Raw genomic sequence first — 21,876 nt, 5'->3', positions numbered from 1 at the left:
AGACGTGTGGGTAGCACTTAATGTTTCATGGAGAAACTAAGGCTGTGTCCTAACTCATGAAACCAAAGCAAAGCATTAGGCAGCAGAACGTTTAGAGCAGAACTTGTTCCTATTTCCTTTCTGTCGCATGTGTTATTCTTCTATATTGAACAAGAAACAAACAGATTCAGTGTGAACAGAGAGTATTCAATGCTATGCGACAGCTGTACACTCGCATGCAGATACGACAAGCACACTGAAAATGCATTTATTGTTATCTAGTGACATGGGATCTTGTCATTCTAGAACATAATTTCCTGCTACAAACAATGTGATCGAGATTCCAGAACACTCTTTCACAGGACATGACTGCAAACATGGTCCCAACATGGACCACCTGTTCCGTCTGTCATTAGCAATAATGTGACTTATCATTAAAGCATGAGCCTAGTGGCCGAGCTGGATAAACTATGGGACCAGAATGGACCAGGGCCAAAGTGCTTCTACAAACATCATCACACAGAGGAACAAGTATCAACCACAAGAAAGGATTTCCCTTACGCACATACTTTCATCAATGTTGCACGCGCTCACGCTTGAAAAGTTCAACAGCAAACAGCTCTTGGGTTGAGTCTGTCAGAGACTACATGGCATTGATCACTGATAGAAAGAGGCTTGTGTGTTACCCATCCCCCACCCTCGTTTCCTTCCAACACACGAACACACACACACACACACACACACACACACACACACGCACACACACACACACCACACACACGCACACACATACACACACACACACACACACACACACACACACACACACACACGCGCGCGCGCACACACACGCACACTCACCTGCACAGTGTCCAGCTGAGGTGACGTACTGGCCCTCGGGGCAGCTGGTTCTGCAGTAGCCGTTGTGCAGAGCTGCATGGGCCGGGCAGACGGTGCAGTCGGCCTGGGACGGACCGCTGCACTCCTGGCAGGAGGGATGGCAGGCTGGGGGAACAAGAAAAAACAACAATAACAACAACAACAACATCACAGGCTTCATAACAACCACTACTCGTGTAGAGACAAGCAGAGGGCAACAAGCAGCACCGACCCCTGTCTTCACGCCGACCGCCCAGCCAAGAGGAACTACGCCCCGAGGGAAACTTTGTACAGTTCAATTTCCATTTAGTCATCCGCCTGGTTGGAGTTCAAAAGGATTCTGTTCCAACAGCGAGCAATAAAAGCACGCGAGGAGATTGAGGTTAGAGCATTACAGTAACCTCTTTACACAGGTAAATGTACCAGGAAATATGAGACCTGCCTGTGTCTGCATCTGAACTCTGGCTTCCAATTAGAGCCAACACAAAGAAGACAACAAGTCTTATCGTTGACTTAATTGTTGACGGACATTTTTTACACTCTGCTTTTTTTTGTTACTTTTGATAGAGTAATAGGAGGAAATCTTTGTAATAACTTAAGGCAGAGAAACTTAAAGTATTTAAAAAAGATTAAAGCAATCTGCTGGGTTGTGTTCCAGTGGTCTGCAGAGAGACATGCACAGCTGGCAAACGAAGCGTACAGTAAGCCCACTTGCCCGTCATGGGGCCCGCTGCCACACAGCCGTCTCGTCTCAGCCAAATTCATTAGCACGGAAAATCGTCGAAACGACCACGCAGGAAATTAAAAGGGGGGGGGGGGGGGGGGTGTCTTCTGGCGATTAACTGAGAGCACTTAAGGAAGTGAAGGGGCTCAAGGAGCAGAGCTGTAAAGAGGTGGGAGATTTAAGTGGTGGACCGTCGTCTCTGAGTAGCCCAGAATGACCGCTTTATTTTCCCACTTCGGAGAGCTTCAGTCAATCAGCCGATGCTTCTTGAGTGACCCAGGTAATGTGTTTTTCGTAATAACCAATGACTTCCGAACGCTCGCACGCATTAAGCCAATGAGACTGCGAGCATCCTAACGCTGACTCTGCTGAACGGCGTCTTCTTTAAGCCCCCCTGTGCCACGAGGCCGTGGGCTTTGAGGCGTCGCATAGAGCAACGAGACGGGAGACTGATGACTTCACTGCAGACTGATACACACTTTAATTCTCCCTTTTTTAATGTGCTTTCGTGGAGGTGAAGAGCGGTTTAGGTGAGCAGAGGGATAGGACATCATACGCCCTCTTATATCTGATATCACACTTCCAGAACGCTCTGAGAGGAGAGGAGAGGAAAGGAGAGGAGAAGAGGACTAACCTTGGCAGGTGCGGTCCTGAGCATGGAAGCCAGGTGGACAGGTGTGGACGCACTGGCCCTGGTACAGCACAGTCTGGCGGGGACAGGAAGTACAGCTCTGGGCACTTCCAGCCGTGCATTGGGCACAGGACTCGTGGCACTCTGAAAGAACGAGAGAGAGAGAGAGAGAGAGAGAGAGAGAGAGAGAGAGAGAGAGAGAGAGAGAGAGAGAGAGAGAATGAGAAAAGGAATGAAAGAGAAAAGCAAAACTAACAGGCTCTCGGAGTAAGTAATGCGCTCAACTTTGGTTTGTGCAGTGGTCAGCAAGAATGGGTTATTTCAGAGCTGGAGCTGCCCAGAAGGCTTTGTGGAGCACTTTGATCACCCAGATGAAGGAGCAAGTGTGAATGAGCCAAGATGTTTCCCCCTGCTACATCGCTCCTCTCAGCTCTCCTGCCACTGGTCAGGGACTGGACTACCCAACGGGTAGCACTCACTCACTCACTCACTTACTCACTCACACACTCACACACACTCTAGCAATGATAATAATAATAATATTAATAATAATAATAATAATAAGCTTTATTAGTATAGCACCTTTCATACACAGAATGCAGCTTAAAGTGCTTTACATTTGGAGCATGTAACACAATAATAGTCAGTCAGTCATTATCAGTCACTTTCACTTTTCTTCATTGCTGTGGCCGTTTATGATCCAATCAGCAACATATCAGAAATATAGAAAATAACATGTAACACAGTTATTAGAGAAGAGTCAGTCATTCCCCTTTGTTGCTGTGGCCGTTTATGATCCAATCAGCAACATATCAGAAATACTATTACACTAGATATATAAAGGCTTTGCTGACAAATGCCTAGGCTAACAAATGCTTAGGCCCCGTTGATGCGGACTCCAAGCAGCCAGCCTTAGCTTGTTCTTAGCATATGTCACAGTTATTTGACTTTATACACAGACATTCATAGTCATCATTTCAAATGTGCTGAATACAATTTTGATACCAGGCAGGTAAACAAATCCTAACCACCCAAGCAAAACAGAACCAAACAAAAACACACACAAAGGTACAGGACAACTCTAACCCACACACACACAAACACCCATAAGCACACACATATGGACACACATACACACACAATCAAAAACTCAAAGGACCTGACAGCAGCACATCACCTCCGCTTTCACCTATCCAACGCTTGGGAAAACACACACACACACACACACACACACACACACACACACACACACACACACACACACACACACACACACAAACACACACACACACACACACACACACCTCTCCAGGGGCTTCCTGTCACTGCTGTGACAAGCACAGACCCCTCACACATAGGCGCCGAGGAGGGAAGCAGAGCAAAGACAAGAGGCTCTCGTCTGCAGCTTTATTTGTCTATTTTGGCAGCTTAACTTGTCAGCGAGCAGAGCGAGGCTATCTCTCCCAGTAATTGAGTTTATCCCCCCCTCGCGTCTCGCAGGAGACATATTAAATACCCACCGGTGTCAATCTGCATCAGGCCTGTAGGGGACTCACCGGCCAGCAGCGTGTCGAAACCCCCCCCCACATATCTAATTCCTCACCACGGACCGGTGCCCATTGTATTGATTTCCTGGGTTATTTTGATTGTGATATTTTAGCTTCATAATTCTGTGAGTGCAGGACGTGTGGAGAAGAGAGAGTGATGGAGAGAGAGAGAGAGAGAGAGAAAGAGTGAAGTCTAATCATAAAGAGCGACGTGCTGTTATGTTTGAAATGACACTGACGACTGACCTGAGGATGTGTGTGTGTGTGTGTGTGTGTGTGTGTGTGTGTGTGTGTGTGTGTGTGTGTGTGTGTGTGTGTGTGTGTGTGCGTGTGTGTGTGTGTGTGTGTGTGTGTTGTGTACGTGTGTGGTGTGTGTGTATGTGCGTGTGTTGGGGGCTGTTGGTATTGGCCATGGCAGGGAGATCTACAAGGCAGCACAAGAGCAGACCAAACTAAGGTCCCCTGCCCCTGAAGCAATGGAACCTGAACTAGACTGATCCCTTCAAAGAAAGAGGTGGTGGAGTTGAAGGTGGAGGGTGGTGGTTGAGGGGTGGGGGGGGTCGGTGGGCGTATGAGAGAGCAGACAGAGGCGTAGTCTCTCAGTAGAACCCATCCACACAGTGCAGCACTGCAGGGAGGATTTACACACTAGAATTTCCTCAGGGCTGATACCGGATCTATTGGGTTAGGAGCACGGAAAAACAAAGGAGGGGGTGGAAGGTCTTCCTAAAGCGCGCACACACACACACACACACACACACACACACACACACACACACACACACACACACCCTATCCCCCCGTCAGTAGTCCCCTGAGGAGGTCCTGCATCTGTCTCGGCACGCTCCCCGGTGCCCAACAAAGGCCGCCATTGAGGCAGCGTCGTCTCTCTCTAACTCTTTCTCTCTCTCTCTCTCTCTCTCTCTCTCTCCCTCTCTCTCTAACTCTTTCTCTCCCTCTCTCTCTCTCTCTCTCCCTCTCTCTCTCTCTCTCTCTCTCTCTCTCTCTGGAGCTCCAGGCCAGGCTCCGTGACAATGAACCCGTTGACATACATGCGTGAGCAGGCGGCTGCTCCAGGATCCCACGTCCTTTTTCTCCCACCACCCCCACCCCCCTTTTTTTTCTCTTGCTCTCCTCCTCCTCTACCTCCTTCCTCGTGACCGGATAAAAAAAGAAATCACAGGTCGTTCAGGTGCAGTGGGGCGTGCGGGAGGAGCAGAAACCCCAGACGGGGGGCCACCCAGAACACCTCAGCTCTGCCAGACGAGAGTCGAGCGTCAGCACGCCACGAGCAGGAGGAGAGATATATTAATGGAGATGGAGTGTGAAGTCGTAAGATTACAAATCTGAAAGGACACACTGTACATTACAGGCGAATCGGAGCCAACGCAGTCAAGTCAAAAACAAAGAAAACGTTTCCCCTACTACTGTTCATTACAGCGCCACGGTCATGGTCCCGTGCCCACACATGCTGATCAGCAGACACATCTGTCCACACCTTAGGTCATTATGTCTAGGAGCACCTGATGAATGAGATTGTGTAATTATAGATGCAGACAGGAGAGGAGAGGCATCTATGGCATCTGGTGCCTTGCTGGCATGATGTCCTTGTCTGTGGGGGGTAGAGCTGTCAGAGGGGTTTAACTCTGGGCCTGACGAGTCAGGGGATGATCTGTCCTCTCCTGACACCGTGGAAAGGCTCATTCCAGTGTCATCCTCATCATCATCATCATCTTCATCATCATGATCACAAACATCTCTCACCATCTATCACAGCCAAGTGATTAGCTTCAGCAAGACTCAACATGTAGAACTAGAACAGTTGTGTGTGTGTGTGTGTGTGTGTGTGCTGTGTGTGTGTGTGTGTGTGTGTGTATGTGTGTGTTTAACAGAGACGGAGAGAGATTGATAGAATGAGAAGAGAGAGAGAAAGACAGAGAAAGATAGAGTGAGAAAGAGAGAGAGAGAGAGAGACAGAGAGAGAGAAAGAGATAAGCCAAATGCCAAAACTGGCTTATCTGTGTGAGAGAGGGCCTGCATGTGTGGGGTTGTGAGAACAGCATAGGTATGTACTGTATGTGGCGAGTCTCCCAGGGAAGAGCAGTGGGAGCTGTGTCTTTTTTAAAGGCCGTCTGGGTCATGGCAGAGATGAAATGAGAGGAGATGGAGCAGAATAAACAACACTGCTCACAGATCAGTATTCGGGTCTCCCCCAAAGCAGCACAAACACAAAATAACTCAAAATGCCCTAAAGGTGGACGAGAGGAATCTGCTCAGGGAAAAGTGACCATTACACACAATTTGCAATATATTACTTTAATTTCCTGCCAGAACTGGCATTCAAAAGACTGCTCAGCAACCAGGCAATATAATGTGCCCCGCTATACTGTAAGCTATAGGTCATTACAACATAGAAATGGCCACATTCAGATTACCAATATACACAATACTGACAGAATTACCGTGACAAATAAAGGATGTAACAGTGTTGTTCATTCACACTGAAAAGCCAATTCATGGGTTATGTCATGTCAGCAGCTACTTATTAGTTTGTTTTAAACAATTGAAATGAGAAAGTAATAGGACATTAATAAATAGTAATAACCAGTAATACAATGAGTGTGTGTGTGTGTGTGTGTGTGTGTGTGTGTGTGTGTGCTTGCGTCTGTGCGTGTGTGTGTACCTCTGCAGGTGCGGTCGGACTCCAGGTAGGAGTGGGCGTCGCAGTGGGCCACACAGGAGCCGTGGGGCAGGTGGGGGTGCAGGGTCTGCAGAGCCTCCTCTGGCTTCAGGCAAAGCACACAGTCAGAGGCCTCGGGCCCCACACACGCCCGACAGGAGGGGTGGCAGCCTGGGGCAGAGAGAGGAGGATGGAGAGAGGGAGGAGGAGGGAGGAGAGGGGAGGTAAAGTGAGGACAGATGAGAAGCAAAGATGTAAAGAAATAAAGAGAACAAGATGAGAGAGAAGGAGGGACAAGAAGAGAGGGAGAGGAATGAGAAGGAGTGAGAGAAGAAGAAGAAGAAGAAGAAGAAGAAGTAGAAGAGAGATGAAGAGAGAAGAAGGAGAAGAAAACCAGTAGAACAGCATTAAATAATGGTTAGCCCTGAGAGAATCAACTTTCTCTACATTGCATGCTCACACCAACAAACTTTCAATCACTCGCTTTCAAACACAACCTTCTCCCAATGTGGAATGTACACACACACACACACACACACAAAATCCCAGAAAAACAGCTGCTCAAAATCTTCTCCATCTTGAGCAGAGTTGGCAGGAGCGTGTTTGTGTGAGTGTTGGCCAGCAGGCACGTAGCCTCCACCAGCACCAGTTGAAACTGATGGAGGATGACAGGCTGAAAACAGCCAAAAGCCAAAGGGTCCCATCTCTCCCCAATGCCAAAACAACGCCTTCAACCCATTTGGGCATGAAAGAAAACCCAAACAGCATTTCATTCCTCTACAATCCCTGGAAGAAACCAGAAAGACCCTGAGCTGAATTCTCTGCCTTACTCAATTGTGGTGGCAGGTAATCCTTCTCTGGAACACTTAGAGGCTGAAATTGGCTTGATGTGGAACTAGCTGAATATGAAATGGTTGCTCTTGGGAAAAAAAAGTTAAAAAGTTTGAAACTAAAAGATGGTGAAAACTTTTTAATATTATTCCAAGTCTACATGATATGCTTTGACAGTATCCTTCAATCCCCGACAAGTTGATGGGATTTATATATACAGGTTATTGGCAAAGCGTGGGTTTTGTATAATTCAAGGAATAAAATGTGTAGTAAGCAGTCCTGAGAATTGAGAGTACACTCTGGAAATCACAATTACGCTGAGCTACACAGTTTTTTCCACTTCTTTTGTGCCATGTTTTTTCCCCAGTGTGAATTGGTCAGGGCTGAGAGAATGGGCTTTTAAAAATACGCGTGTGGAGGTGTCCAGGGAGGTGGAGGTGGTGGTGCTGGCCTCTTACCGTGGCACCGCCCGTCTCTGGCGAAGAGGCCCTCGCCGCAGGAGTCCAGGCACTGACCGCCGTGCAGCGCCAGCGCGCCCGAGCAGGAGGAACACTGGGACACGGATGGGCCCGAGCAGGACGAGCACGAGCTGTGGCATGCTGGGGGAAAAAAATAAAATAAAAAAGAGACAGCAGTGAGGAAAGGGCAGCAGCACAAAGACGAGCTCCTCAAACCCTCTCCTCGCTGTCTTTCTCCACAGCGAGAAAATGCCGGGGTGTCGGGTTGTTGCAAATGTCAGCGTGTTACAAAAAAAAAAAAGTCTCCTCAGAGGCAAGACATAATGAAGGTTGTACAAAGCTGTAGACCTAGAAGGTCACATTTTGTGTTACGCTTCACATTTCAATGTTGGATGGGAGAGAGAGTAAGAGAGAGAAAGAAAGAGATAGAAAGATAGAGAGATAGAGAGAGAGAGAGAGAGAGAGAGAGAGAGAGAGAGAGAGAGAGAGAGAGAGAGAGAGAGAGAGAGGGAGAGAGAGAGAAAGGTTTTCGCAGGCTAACCTCTGCATCTGCCGTGACCGTCTTTGTAGTGCTGCTCTGGACACTGGAAAATACATTCCCATGATGCAATACAAAGTCCGGGGGGCAGCTCAAACAGCTGGGGTTGTCTGGGTGACAGGTGGCACAGGATGGATCACAGGCTGCAAGGTACAAGCGCACATGGTTATCATTCATTTCACGCTCAATTATAAAAGAAAAAAAAAGCCTGACTCTATTGATTGTGGCTTTTTGCACGATAATTGTTTTTCACAGAGACTTTCATCAAGATCCTCATTCATCATTCCAACCTGACTAGGCAGTCAAGCAGGCCCGCACTCACACATGCACACGTCGCCACTAAAGAGAGATGGGCCTTTGAGAAATCGACACGTTCAAACAAGACAGACTCAACAAAAACATTTACTAAACTATTCCAAGAGCCTGACAGGGGAGGAGAGGCATCCATCACCACAATTAATGGCATTTAAACAGGAAATCTCCACAGAGCACAGCCTAAGCCCCTGTGACTAGGACACTGTGTGCCTTTGTGTCTGAGTGTGTGTCTCTGTGTGTGTGTGTTTGTGTGTGTGTGTGTGTGTGTGTGTCAGTGTATGTGTTTGTGTGTGCGTCTGACTGTGTGTGTGTGTGTGTGTGTGTGTGTGTGTGTGTGTGTGTGTATGTATTTGTGTGTGTGTGTGGAGGGGGGATTCTGACAAGTGATGTGAGTGTGTATATCTAAAGTGACAGGTTTAAACTCAGGTGGCGTGTGCTTGAGTATTCAGGGACTCCTTTCCTAGACATGGTGAGAGGGGTTTCTGCACCTACTTAACAACAAGTCTCTCTGACCTGAAACTAAAAACAACACTGCAGGTACACAATGTACCAAACCCTCAAACAGACAGCCAATCTCACTGAGCTATCACATACAATCACATACATTCAAATAAACAAAACAAAACAAATAGGTGATATTACTTTCCTATCCCTGATTCCTATCCATTGCTTTAATCTTCATTAAAAGTTATATTTGGGAAATGAGAGAGAAGCATCTCTTTGCTACTTTTATTCATCCCCTCCATGTTGCGGTGGAGAATGAAATATTAATCTAATCACACAATCCCATCGGGTCCTCCAAGTGTCTTTAGAAATGTTAATGAAAGATTTAACAGAACATCTAAAGCACAGCGGCAGCAGCCCATTTCAAACAAGCAGACTTCGGTATGAGTTACACACCATGCTTGTTTACTCGCGTAAGCGAGTGTTTGTAGGAGTGTGTGTGTGTGTGTGTGTGTGTCTCGTCGTCTGGAGACGGGGGGCGTACCGTAACAGCTGCTGCCGCTGGAGAAGAAGCCGGCGCCACAGTCGGCCACACAGCGTCCATCTTTAAGCTGGTGGGCAGGGCTCGAGCAGGTCAGACAGGCCTCTTCGCCAGGACCGCGGCAGGACGAACAGGCTTCATGGCAGCCTGCAGAGCACAAGGAAGAGAGGGAAGACAAGGAAGCAATTAGCCAATCAGAGGCTTCCCTGTTTCTGGTGACCACCCTGTTGCATTGTGGGAATAGACAGCTCTTACCACAAATAGAGTCAAACAAAACTAGAGTCAGAAAGAGACATTCTCAGGAATGGCTGTGAGAGGTCAGTTTGTGTGTGTTGCTCGTTTGCCCCTCTGCTGGATTAAGGACATGGACAGTGTGGGTGGGGGGACGAAAGGGCAGCTTTTATGAGTGTCTGTAAAACACCAACAAAAGCAAGAGGAATAAAAGAGAGGAGGCAATCCAGTGGGAGAACACACACGAACAAACACACACACACACACACACACACACACACACACACACACAAAGACATACACACACACAGACACAAACACACAAAGACATACACACACACAGACACAAAGACGCATGCACGCAAACAGCCTCCTGTAAACCCAGGAACAACACAACCAAGAAGTCAATTACAACACCTTCTCTTCACACACATCACAATGAGCAACACAGCAAGGGCTGTGAACACACACACACACACACACACACACACACACACACACACACACAACCTCCCTTCACAAATCTCTTATTGAAACGCACAGCAGGAGGCCTGAGAACACATACACACATACACAGAGAGAGAGAAAGAGAGAGGGAAAAAAGAGTGAGAAAGAGAGATAGACAGAGAGAGAGAGAGAGAGAGAGAGAGAGAGAGAGAGAGAGAGACACACACACACATAGACACACACACCACACACACACACACACACCTTACTGTTCTGGAGGTCTGCTGCCTCCCACTAACTCACTGTACTGTACTTTCTAAAGACGGATGACCTGCAGAGATCAGAAACGTAATCACCGCTCACAAAGGAACTCTGGTGATGAAATCTTAATTAGATTTTTTTTTAGACGCAGCTTTTGAATGTTGATTTCTGCATCGGTCCACGGGGCTCAGGCTGAGAAAATAGGTCACGCTACCCGCCTGAAAATACTGACTGGACGAATGCATCTGGGTGCAGAGTAGGATCTAGGGAAGCTAAAGATCATTCCCTTCCAATTAAATCTGTGGCAATCCACTTTCGCTCTCACAACCACACGACAAGACTGAAGAAATAGTAAGCTGCTGGAATTGAGAGAGTGTGTTGACTAATTAACAGGGATCTTTTAGTGCTTTAGTGCAGAACTGACACTAAGGCACCAAAACAGATTGTATGATGCTGGACCAAACAAAACTTTATAAAACCTCCCATCTGTTGTTTCAGAGTTAAACACAGTTTTTTTTTTAAAGTGCACTCTGTCAACTCTCCAAACATGAAACACCTATCACACATCTATATATAAAATTGTAGGCAGGACCAGAGAGGGAGGGAATAACACTCCAAACAGAGGAGGCGAAATGCCATCACCATAATCCATGTACATGCGTGGGCGGGGGAGCATGCGTCATGAAATCATTTAACTCTGGATATTGTGTGTGTGTGTGTGTGTGTGTGTGTGTGTGTGTGTGTGTGTGTGTTGTGTGTGTGTGTGTGTGTGTGTGTGTGTGTGTGTGTGTGTGTGTGCCTCCTAGGACTGATGATGTCACTAAACTAATGAAGCATCACAGATAGCAGCGCACTGCACAGCAATAATATGCATTAAGGACATCCGAGCAACTCCGCAGCTATGAAATATAGAAATTCTGTATTATGACTCAGGAGAGATTGTTTCTTTTTCTACTGGCTACTCTTTTCCTTTTCACTTTCATTATATAAGATGGCACAACATTATACAACAATTGTGTGATAATTTCTGCAGTGTCTGACAATGAAACAAAAAAAACAAAAAAAAGTCACATACAGCCTACATCTGGGATTATGTGTTCTACCACCCAGGCAGGCCGAGAAAATGTATTTTTACTTGTTTCCCTTTTTTTTTTTTTTGACGTCAACCACTGAGGTATTCAGTTAACGGCAAACGGATACAATATTTTATAAAGCACAAAAAAAAATAAATAAAAAAAAGCTAAAGATGGTCAAATAAAGGCATTGTCACAGATGTGGCAAAATTCCCCGCATCTCAGTAGTGGATTCAGTGGATTGTTTCTTGCTTCATCTCAGATGGAAATGAGATATTATCTTCATGCCACTACCGCAGGGATCGGATAGACTGAGGAACCGAGCCAGTTCCTCTGGGGTCTGTCTCTAGGAACACACAACACCAGCTCGGGAGCTACAGCTCTGAAAACAGCTCAGACTTCAAACGCCATCTAAAATGCATGAGCCGACACCAAAATAACACGCCCCCGACCCGTCGAATGCCCACAGACTGCCATTGGAGACCGGTGACTGCATTAGTGATGATTTCATCATGTCTGTCAGTATCTCCCATATGCTAGATACTCTTGAATGGGAGCATGGCCCTATCAGAGAGGCTCTCTCCCTCTCTCTCTCTCTCTCTGACAAGCTTCTACCTAGAGGTCAAAGGTAAACAGTCTGCACTGGTCAGCAGAGAGGGTCTGGAGATAGGCATCCAGGGGCAGAGGAGATGCCCGTGGGTCTGTGTGGCATAACCCCCTCCCTGATTCTCAGCACAGGTGGGAGGATCTGGGAGGGGGGAACTCCGAAACTGGCAGCGAGCCAAAAGATGGCGGCCACACAAACAGAGTGAGGCCAGAGGGGCAGTTGCTCTCCATGAATGCAGACACACACAGACACAGACACAGTCACAGCCACCCCCCCCCCCCCTCACACACACACACACACACACGTACACACTCCAGCCATGTTTGGAGGGACTTTGGGGACAAGTGTTCCACGTGACACCCAGCCCTGGGTGCGGATATCAAAATACCCCTGAGAAGAGCAGGGCTGTGCCCCCCAGACTGCCCCCTTTATTAGCGCTAACCTGATCCCCCTGACCGTGCCACCTTCCCCACTGACACCCATTCCTTATTGTCTATCTGCCTCTCCCTTTGTCTAGGAGGTCTCTGAGGTTAGCCAGACAAAAGGCACTTTTTTGGGATCTTTCTGAACGCGGGGCTGTTTTCCCGTGTCGCTCGGATTACAGATGACTCCGTGCCCACGCCAATGAATAAGATCACACGGCATTATCAGGCTCTCAGAGGATTTGAATACCCATGGTTACCACATTCTTCAGAGACAAGTCCATCCCTGACACCCCCACCCCCACCCCCACAACCACCACCACCCCAGGCTGGTGTCCTTCCCCTCCATCCCCGGAGCCCTCTCCCCCACACACAGCTATGAGAGAGATGTACTGTAACCCCTGCTAAATCCACCTTAATGGGCTCAACAAAAGCCACAGATTTATATCCCATTTTCTCTGCACGCGCACACAGACACACACACACACACACACACACACACACACACACACACACACACACACACACACACACACCACAGACACACTCACGGAGGGCCTTGAGATCTCTGGGTGCTGATCACTAAACTGTGAAATTGAAGGACAGGGTATGTGTACCTGTACGTGTGTGTGTGTGTGTGTGTGTGTGTGTGTGTGTGTGTGTGTGTGTGTGTGTGTGTGTGTGTGTGAGTGTAACCAGGCAGCAAGACACACAGAGGGGAGAGAGGAGCTCAGGCCGTCCCAGTGGACCTGCCTCTCTGCTGGGCCTCCAGGGTGCGGGTGAGAGCCTGAATTACCTCAGCTCGTCTCTCCTGCCCTATTCTCATTCACGGGGCACAATCACTGCGGCTGCACCTGAGCACCAGTATCTACTCACGCCGCACAGGGGATCCGCTTTTATTATGTGTCTTGGCCGGGCTCGTAAAACAGATCCCCATCCCAACACACACACACAGACACAGACACACACACACACACACACACACATATACACTGCTATTTTCACTGTCTTGTGGGAGGCAGGTCTATACAAATTAGAATTCACTTCATGGAGAAAAGATACCCACACACTGTTTGTCACCAAATAAAAAATAGAATGCCCCAGACTACATGAAAATGTAAAAGAAAGCTTTGGGGTTATCTCTTATTTATGTGCCTAGCTTTGCCATACTTTAGATTTTATATCCCTCAATCGTACCACTCAAACAGTCCTGCATTTTTTCTGTCATTCAGAACACTCAGAACAAAACTTTTAGAACAAAAACAGGCTTTTCCTTGCACGAAGATGCACGAAGCCCACAGAGCCATAAACCACATGTGTCACACAAAACCAGCAGGCCTTTAAGTGGAGGTGTGCAATGTAAGCAATGCAGCACTGAAGATAGAGAGAGAGAGAGAGAGAGAGAGAGAGAGAGAGAGGGAGAGAGAGAGAGAGAGGATCCCGGCACCTGCCGATTGGCAGCGGGCTATGTCTCCTCGCTACACTTGTATAGATGCAATTTCACCCCCAGTCTGTTATACCATCTCTCTTTTTTGTCTGTTTTATGTTTTATGTGTGTTATATACAAACAATGTTTTTTTCTCTTTATAAAGACTAAAATGTCTGTGTGCATGTTTTTTTTTCTTTTCATAACCAGACATATAGTTTTATGATTATGTTATTTTATATTCTGATGAGATCTCGATATTGTATTGTGGGGAAATTTCCAGGAACTAGGCAACACTTTAGCTGTTAAATGTCTACTCGGGTTGTTGTTGTCCAACTTGCTACACTTTTAAGATATGTACACATTACAAGGATGGTCATTACAAAGAGTTATTTTGGGTTCCTCTGGTCCATGACCTCTGAGGTCAAGTGCCTTGGGGAGTCTGGAGTAATAACAGCATTCTTTAATAGCTTTCTTTATCATGACAGCTCTTTTTCTTTCTTTCTTTGTAATCCATCGATAACACCCTGTTTTAGTCGTATAAATAACGGTAAGGCTTTGTCTACAACAGACTTGTTGCTCTCATGCTCGCCTAGGATGCATGTGTGTTTGTAACCTGTCTACGGCGTCGTGAATAAAGCTTTTTGTACTCTGCCGTACGGTCGGCTTGCCTGTGCGTTACTTTTTGCCTACTTAATTTTTACCACAGTATGCTTTGGCAACACTTTGTTTATGAATTGTCATGGCAATAAAGTTTTTTTAATTGAATTGAATGGAGAGAGAGAGAGAAAGAGAGAGAAAGAGAGAGAGAAAGATAGAGAGATAGAGAGAATGAGAGACAGGGAGTGGGAGAGAGAGAGGATGAGAGACAGGGAGAGGGAGGACAAGAAAGAGAGGCAGAGGTATGGAGGGTGAGACACATACGTAGGCACTGTGTGTGGTCCTGGTAGAAGCCTGCATCACAGGTGGCCACGCACTGCCTGTTCCTCAGCAGCAGGGACCCTCCACAGGAGGAGCACTCGAAGCCGTTCTCACAGGTGGCACAGCCCGGCTGGCATGCTGGGGGGGGGGGCAGAGGAAGAGAGAGGGAGGGACAGAGAGAGCAAGATTAGAAATTTGTCATTTGAAATATCTCCGATCAAGTTCAAAACATTATCACAAGATCAATTTGCCTGTGAGAACAAGAGAGTGGAAGACTGCACAAGAGAGACAAATATCATAAAATCAAGCACTAGGCATTAGGACAAATACATCATAACTCAGTTGCACCTGAGGGATTCCCCCTCTCAGTAGCGTTACCAGCAGACTAAAACATGGCTGAGACCTGACCTCCGACTATTCCTACTGTACGGCGCAGCGCCTCCGATGCCTCTTATCTATTCCCCTCAACACAACCAGGCCAGCTCCCTGCTTAAGGGCACATGGAGTTAATATACCGGCCTGGTGCTTTTTCCACCATCTGTCATCACAGAGATATGCAGAGGGAGAGGTGAGGGCGAGGGGAGAGGAATTTGGGATGGGAAGGGGAGGGGTGGAGGTGTGTGTGTGTGTATGTTCTGTGCGTGTGTGTGTGTGTGTGTGTGTGTGGAGGGGTTGTGTGTTAGATGAGATACAAGCGAAAGCCTTAAAAACCAATGGCCTTATCTCTCCGAAAACAGTAAGGCCCCTTGGGGTGCTCGATTAAATCTTCAGAGGAGAGGCATCGCTTTTTAATTTAATGCCCTAAGAAACGTGTGCAGACTTGGAACTGTGGTGGGAGAGGAGGGGATGGGAGGAGGAGAGGAGGAGGATCAGAGGGGGAGAGGGAGAAAAGGGATTTCCCGCCTATATCATTCAGCGCTTCACCTTGTTTATCGCTGATGGTCTGCCAGAGAAGCACAGATCTGTCATATCTCTTTCCTCACTTAGGTCACATTATCATACTCAAATACATGGGGTCACAGTGTGGCTTAAGCTTTTCATAAAAATCTCACAAGTCAGGATTTGACTAGATTTGACAGGATTTAACCAGATTGGCCCACATTAGCATTCACTTACCCAGATATGAGTGTGACCTATGGACTGACTGTATGCAACATTTTGAAATGTATTGTGTTTGTAGTGTAGACTAAATGTAGTGTAACTTGATAAGGGATAACGGAGTCAGCAAATGAATGGATTTATTTTCCTCCCTGACACATGCATAGGCATAGGTTTAGCAAGAGTGGACCTGGTAGATTCCATTAGTATAGTTAGTTAGTATAGTACAGTTGTGTGAAAAATAATGGTCAGTGGTATTTCTGTGGGTGGGCTTTCTGTAGCTTGGGCCAAAGGCCTTTAATCAGCCGAGACCTGGGCTGGATATCATGGAGTGAGTGAGAGACAGAGAGGAAGAGAGAGGAAGAGAGAGAGAGAGAGAGAGAGAGAGAGAGAGAGAGAGAGAGAGAGAGAGAGAGAGAGAGAGAGAGAGAGAGAGAGAGAGAGAGAGAGAGAGAGAGAGAGAGAGAGAGAGAGAGAGAGACAGGACAAAGCCTCAAGGAGAGGAGCAGAAATAGGGTTTGCTACGGCTGCAGGTGCCTGAGGGGCAGTAGCACTGGTCAATCTCATGCCTCTACATCACCATCACTGAGAGCAAAAGTTTGAGCAGACAAAGTAGGCACTTTGAGTGGCCACAGCCACCCTGTAAGTGTGGAGAAGCACCATTCAGAATCAGTGATGGCAGCAGTAGCCATAAACATATTGCCTAGTGGCACAGTGGGCATTTCATTGTCAGCACAAGCGGACAGAATTCAGTTCCCCTTGCACAAGCAGAAGCAGCAGCCTGCATTATATCATATATGTTTAGCCAATTTGTGTGGAAATACTGTCTACAGAGCAGAAATTGGTTCCCATTCTCTGAAATCTCTATCTAAAAATGACTTGTCCATAACCAATCCAAACTGCATGCATGTGTATGTTTAGCTATGTGTTTGTGTCTGTGTGCCTGTGTGTGTGTGTGTGTGTTGTCTGTGTGTGTGTGTGTGAGTGAGAGAGTGTGGGTGTGCTTGTGTACAGTATGTGTGTGTGTGTGTGTGTGTGTGTGTGTGTGTGTGTGTGTGTGTGTGGTGTGTGTGTGTGTGTGTGTGTGTGAGTTTGAGTAGTGGGTGTGCTTGTGTATGTGCGTGTGTGTGTGTGTGTGTGTGTGTGTGTGTGTGTGTGTGTGTGTGTGTGTGTGTGTGTGTGTGTGTGTGTACATTATTTGTGTGAGAGGGACTGAAGGAATCTCTGCAGCAGGTCAAGCTGCCTGCCGACACAGTGTATGTGTATGTGTGTTACCTTTGCACTCCCTGCCGCTGGCGTAGAAGCCCTGGGGGCAGGTCTGGACGCAGCGTCCACTCCACACCAGAGTCCCGGGGTCCTTACAGCTGTCACAGTGCTCAGGACTCCTGGAGCACGTCATGCAGTCATGGTGGCATGCCACTGTAATGGTAAAACACACACACACACACATAAACCCACACGCACACACACAAGCATATACACATGAACAACGCACACACTTACACACACACACACACATATACACATTAACAACACACACACACACACACACACACACACACACACACACACACACACACACACACACACACACACACACAAGCATACACATGAACAACAGACACACTCATACACATTAACACACACACACACACACAGACACACACACACACACACGTGAACCACAAGCACACACACAAGCATATACACATGAGCAACGCACACACTTACACACACAAGCATACACATGAACAACAGACACACTCATACACATTAAACACACACACACACACACACACACACACACACCACACACACACACACACACACACACACACACACACACGTGAACCACAAGCACACACACCAAGCATATACACATGAACAACGCTCACACTTACACACATATACACATATACACATTAACAACACACACACACACACACACATGAGAGTTGAAACTTTTGTCTGACGCCTGCATTACAGTTTTTTTCAACTGCTTACACACTAAATCTTTGATTGTCACACAATTTTCTAAACATGTCCTCCAAACATCATAACCCGACACCAAATCTGCAAAACCATACACTAATTCTCAGTGTTTGACTCAGTTTTCAATTGACTACAACACATTTTGCAAAACATCACACACAATTTTCTACCTAACACACAAAAATCTAACAGGAAGTAACTTGATTTCGTTCTTCAAACACAACCCATCAAAATGCCACACTAAATCACCATTCTTCAAACACAACCCATCAAAATGCCACACTAAATCACCAGTGCTTCACTCTTTCTTTTCACATGTGTAAACACTTTACTTTACTGAACACCATCCAATCATTGCCTTAGTATAGGTCTATGAATAGATATACTCTCTATATAGGTATGGACCCTTTCAATCTGCTCCTAGAGGATTTGCGGTTGAAATATTCAGAACCAATGCAGATACTTGGAAAATTACAGTAATCGGACTTTAGCTTACAGTAATGTTCTACAAAAAGTTGACTTTATGTAAAATCTTTCTTTTTACTCCACACACACACACACACTTGTCTTTGGAAAAAAAACAAAATCAGTGTTTTCAAAACTCCATGTACATCTGGTGGTCACTGTATTCTTCTTTGCTTTTTTTCTTGTTTGCTGTAAAATACTGTATTCGCAACAGCAAATTATTTGGGAAAAATCACTATTTTTACAATATTTTTTCAATATTGCTTGCATTTTTACTGTGTATTTCAACTTCTCTTTGTTGATACCGTAACTTTCACTCTTGTATGGAAATACATATAGAAAGCGTAAGACAGAAGAGCTTTAGGTTTTGAGCAACAGTGTGTACATGATGTATCCAAAATGTCATATTATGACAAAAGTGTTTGTAATGTGAGGCGAATGTTTGCTTTAAAGATGTGTTTTTGACATTTTGAATGTTGTGTGTCATTTTGCTGGAGATTTGAGGCATTTTGCATTTTGTGTGAGCAATTGTGGGTTTTGTGTGTGGAGTTTTGAAAAATAGACACAGAGTTTTGAAAACGTGTGTAAACAATTGTAAAAAACTGTAATTATGCCTATTCAGTGGGAGAATGGCTGAATTGAGAGATTGAGTAATAAGCCCCTGACAGCGAGAGAGAGAGAGAGAGAGAGAGAGGAGCGAGTGAGCAAGTTGGGACAAGTGTGAACAGAAGGAGGAGGACTGGAAGAGGACAGGTGGAGAGGAGAGGAATGAAATTGAGATGCTCAGAGTGTCCTGGCCCATTGAAGCTCTAATTGGATTCTAGTGGTGCCCTGATTATCTGTGAGGTATTCATTACCTACGGAGAATGGCCCTCACTCCCGACGACTGGGCCCACGGCCACGATCCGTACCGCACCGCCCAAGAAACACGCCGCCACCACCACTTCCATCTGCTCCCCTCGACCCTCCACCCCCGCACTCGCTTGTTTAATCACGACCTGCGTCCCCTCGCCGACTGCGCCAACCACTCAGCGCTAATGTTCCCCTCATCTCTATTATTTATCTACTCTTCTTCCTTTTATTCCCCCCTTCGACTCAGACAGGAAGTGTCTACCTGCCCGCCGTTCTGCCTTCCTGCTCGCAAGCACGCACGCACGCACGCACGCACGCACGCACGCACGCACGGCTAAATCAACTCTTCCGTCAAATCATCAGCTTGTTCCTCTGGAGAGGCCCTGCTACTGGAGCAGCAGATGTTTGATGTGAAAGCAGAGATTAGGGAAGAGAGGGAAGAGAGGGAAGAGAGGGTGAAGAATAAGGGAGGAGGGCAAAAAGAAGAGGAGGAAGAGGAGGAGAAAAAGGAAAGGAGAGAGGAATTCTGAAAAAGATCAAAAGGATCCCAGGTATGAGGAAGAGACTGGAGGAGCTCATGGCAATGGGCTTGTCCTCCACAGCAGCGGCTGAATCAATGTGACTGAGCTTCACGTTTACAGCTTAAGGTTACAGCAGACAGGTCGAACCACAGGGCTCCTCTACCTGCCCGCAACATGTGATTAATGAGGCTGGGGATGCACAGCAGAGAGACGGAGGTAGAGAGAGGGTTGGGAGGAAAGAGGGAGGGAGGGAGGAATAGAGAATAGAGAAAGAAAGAGGAAGAGAATTGGGAAAAAGAGTGAGAGAGAGAGAGAGAGAGATGAGAGAGAGAGAGAGAGAGAGAGAGAGAGAAACAGTCCAGGGCATTGTGACTACCACTTTTTTGCATTGAAGTCTACCGGGAGTTAAAAATCCAATTATCTGTAAACAATCTAGTAAACAACACCAGCTCTGTTCCCTTACCCCCCCCCCCCCCCCCCCCCCCCCCCCCGCTCCCTTCCACTCCCCCTCACCCCCTCTCTCTATCCCCCGTATATTTCTATAACATACTTAGACGTTCGCGCTTAACCATCCTCCCCCTCATCCACCCACACACACATACTGAATCCTAATTTCTCATTGCATGTATCTATTTTCCCCCATTCCGACGGCCTATATAAACTACATCCCCCACAGATGCAGCAGACTGCAACACACTGTGCTGAGCAGGAACAGGCTGTGGCCTCCGCACCTCAGGTCTCTCACACACTGGTGCGATTAAGTTTCGGAGCTGTCACTGGGTCCACTGCTAAAAGTGCGCTGCCAGTGCTTTTCCCCTCATCTAACCTCCCGATAAGGATGCCCAGAGAGAGGGAGAGAGAGGGAGAAGAGAGGAGAGAGGGAGGGAGAGAGAAAGAAAAGAGATAGAGAGAGAGGGAGGAGGAGGGAGAGGGAGGGAGAGGGAGGGAATTGAAGAGCCTCAGTCCTCCAGGGAGGTGCAGAACTAAGAAGCCATGGTATTTAACCCGAAGGAAATCTAATAGTGTGGATTTAAACCTTGTTCTCTTTTCAAAACAAAGAGAAGATCAAGAGAGAGTGTGAGAAGTAGAGGGAAAGAATGAGAGGAAGAGAAGAGGAGGAGAGGAAGAGCGCTTTGCCAACTGCACATCATTTCAGTGGTATTTTCATGGAGTAATTTGAGCTAATCCACAAATCAGTGAAGTGGTAGGGGAATAAAGAGTTCAATAATAATAACGACGACAAAAAGAAAATGAGAACACTTGAGAAAATGTTTAGAGTTCTACGTAGCATATCAACGAGAACTTATTCATTTTACATTGCTTTTCCTCATTTCATTTTCAAATTATACCAATTTCCAAATGCTGAACACAACCTCTCTACAATTTAAACAGTAGGTCTGGCCCTAAGTGGACATCTTGGGACACAGAAACCACTCACCATCCTGGCACTCGGGGCAGCATTGCCCGTCCACCGGCACGGCCAGCGTGCCCAGGGGGCAGGTGGGGCAGGAGGGCTGGTAGCAGGTCATCTGCCCGTCCCGACACTGGCACTGGCGGCAGGGCCCCTCGCTGAACTTCTCCAGGTCCTGCGGAAGGGCACGCGGGAGAACAAGGGAGGATCAGAGCAGGTGAGGGCAGACACGCAGGACAGCTGACCCAGGCACAGAGTAAGGAAGGAAAGTGCTGCGCCCGGCTACTTACAGCTAGACGTCTCGGACTCGGCTCTCCCTGTCCCTGCCAAAAACAGACCAAATTTAGTCAAGTCACGAACGTATTACATCAGGTTATGACATGGGGCTAGTGCAGCATAGATATGGCCTACATAGAGTCTTGCAACAATATGAATGTGTGTGTGCGTGTGTGGTGTGTGTGTAAACGTTACGTATGTGTATATAACTTTGCTGAATGATAGGAGTAAACACGTTTCCTGTTTCTAAGGTAGAAGTGTAGTAGGTGTGTTGGACCCTGGTGTGCTGTGCTAGCCATCTGGAGA

The 21,876-nt window shown here is 46.9% G+C and overlaps 1 protein-coding gene across 1 annotated transcript in view; it reads right to left on the bottom strand.

Annotated features, from left to right (window-relative positions):
* Positions 1 to 21,876, bottom strand: part of fras1 (Fraser extracellular matrix complex subunit 1) — a 120,946-nt gene that overhangs the window by 57,824 nt on the left and 41,246 nt on the right. Inside the window, 11 exon segments of the mRNA XM_042101559.1 lie at positions 841 to 984; positions 2,217 to 2,357; positions 6,444 to 6,611; positions 7,730 to 7,870; positions 8,271 to 8,327; positions 8,330 to 8,410; positions 9,571 to 9,714; positions 14,959 to 15,093; positions 17,329 to 17,472; positions 21,322 to 21,469; positions 21,585 to 21,617. Of these exon segments, the coding sequence (XP_041957493.1) occupies positions 841 to 984; positions 2,217 to 2,357; positions 6,444 to 6,611; positions 7,730 to 7,870; positions 8,271 to 8,327; positions 8,330 to 8,410; positions 9,571 to 9,714; positions 14,959 to 15,093; positions 17,329 to 17,472; positions 21,322 to 21,469; positions 21,585 to 21,617 (1,336 nt within the window).

The sequence above is a fragment of the Alosa sapidissima genome, chromosome 8 (assembly GCF_018492685.1).
Source record: "Alosa sapidissima isolate fAloSap1 chromosome 8, fAloSap1.pri, whole genome shotgun sequence".
NCBI lineage: Eukaryota > Metazoa > Chordata > Actinopteri > Clupeiformes > Clupeidae > Alosa > Alosa sapidissima.
This window is presented reverse-complemented; position numbering and strand designations above follow the sequence as displayed.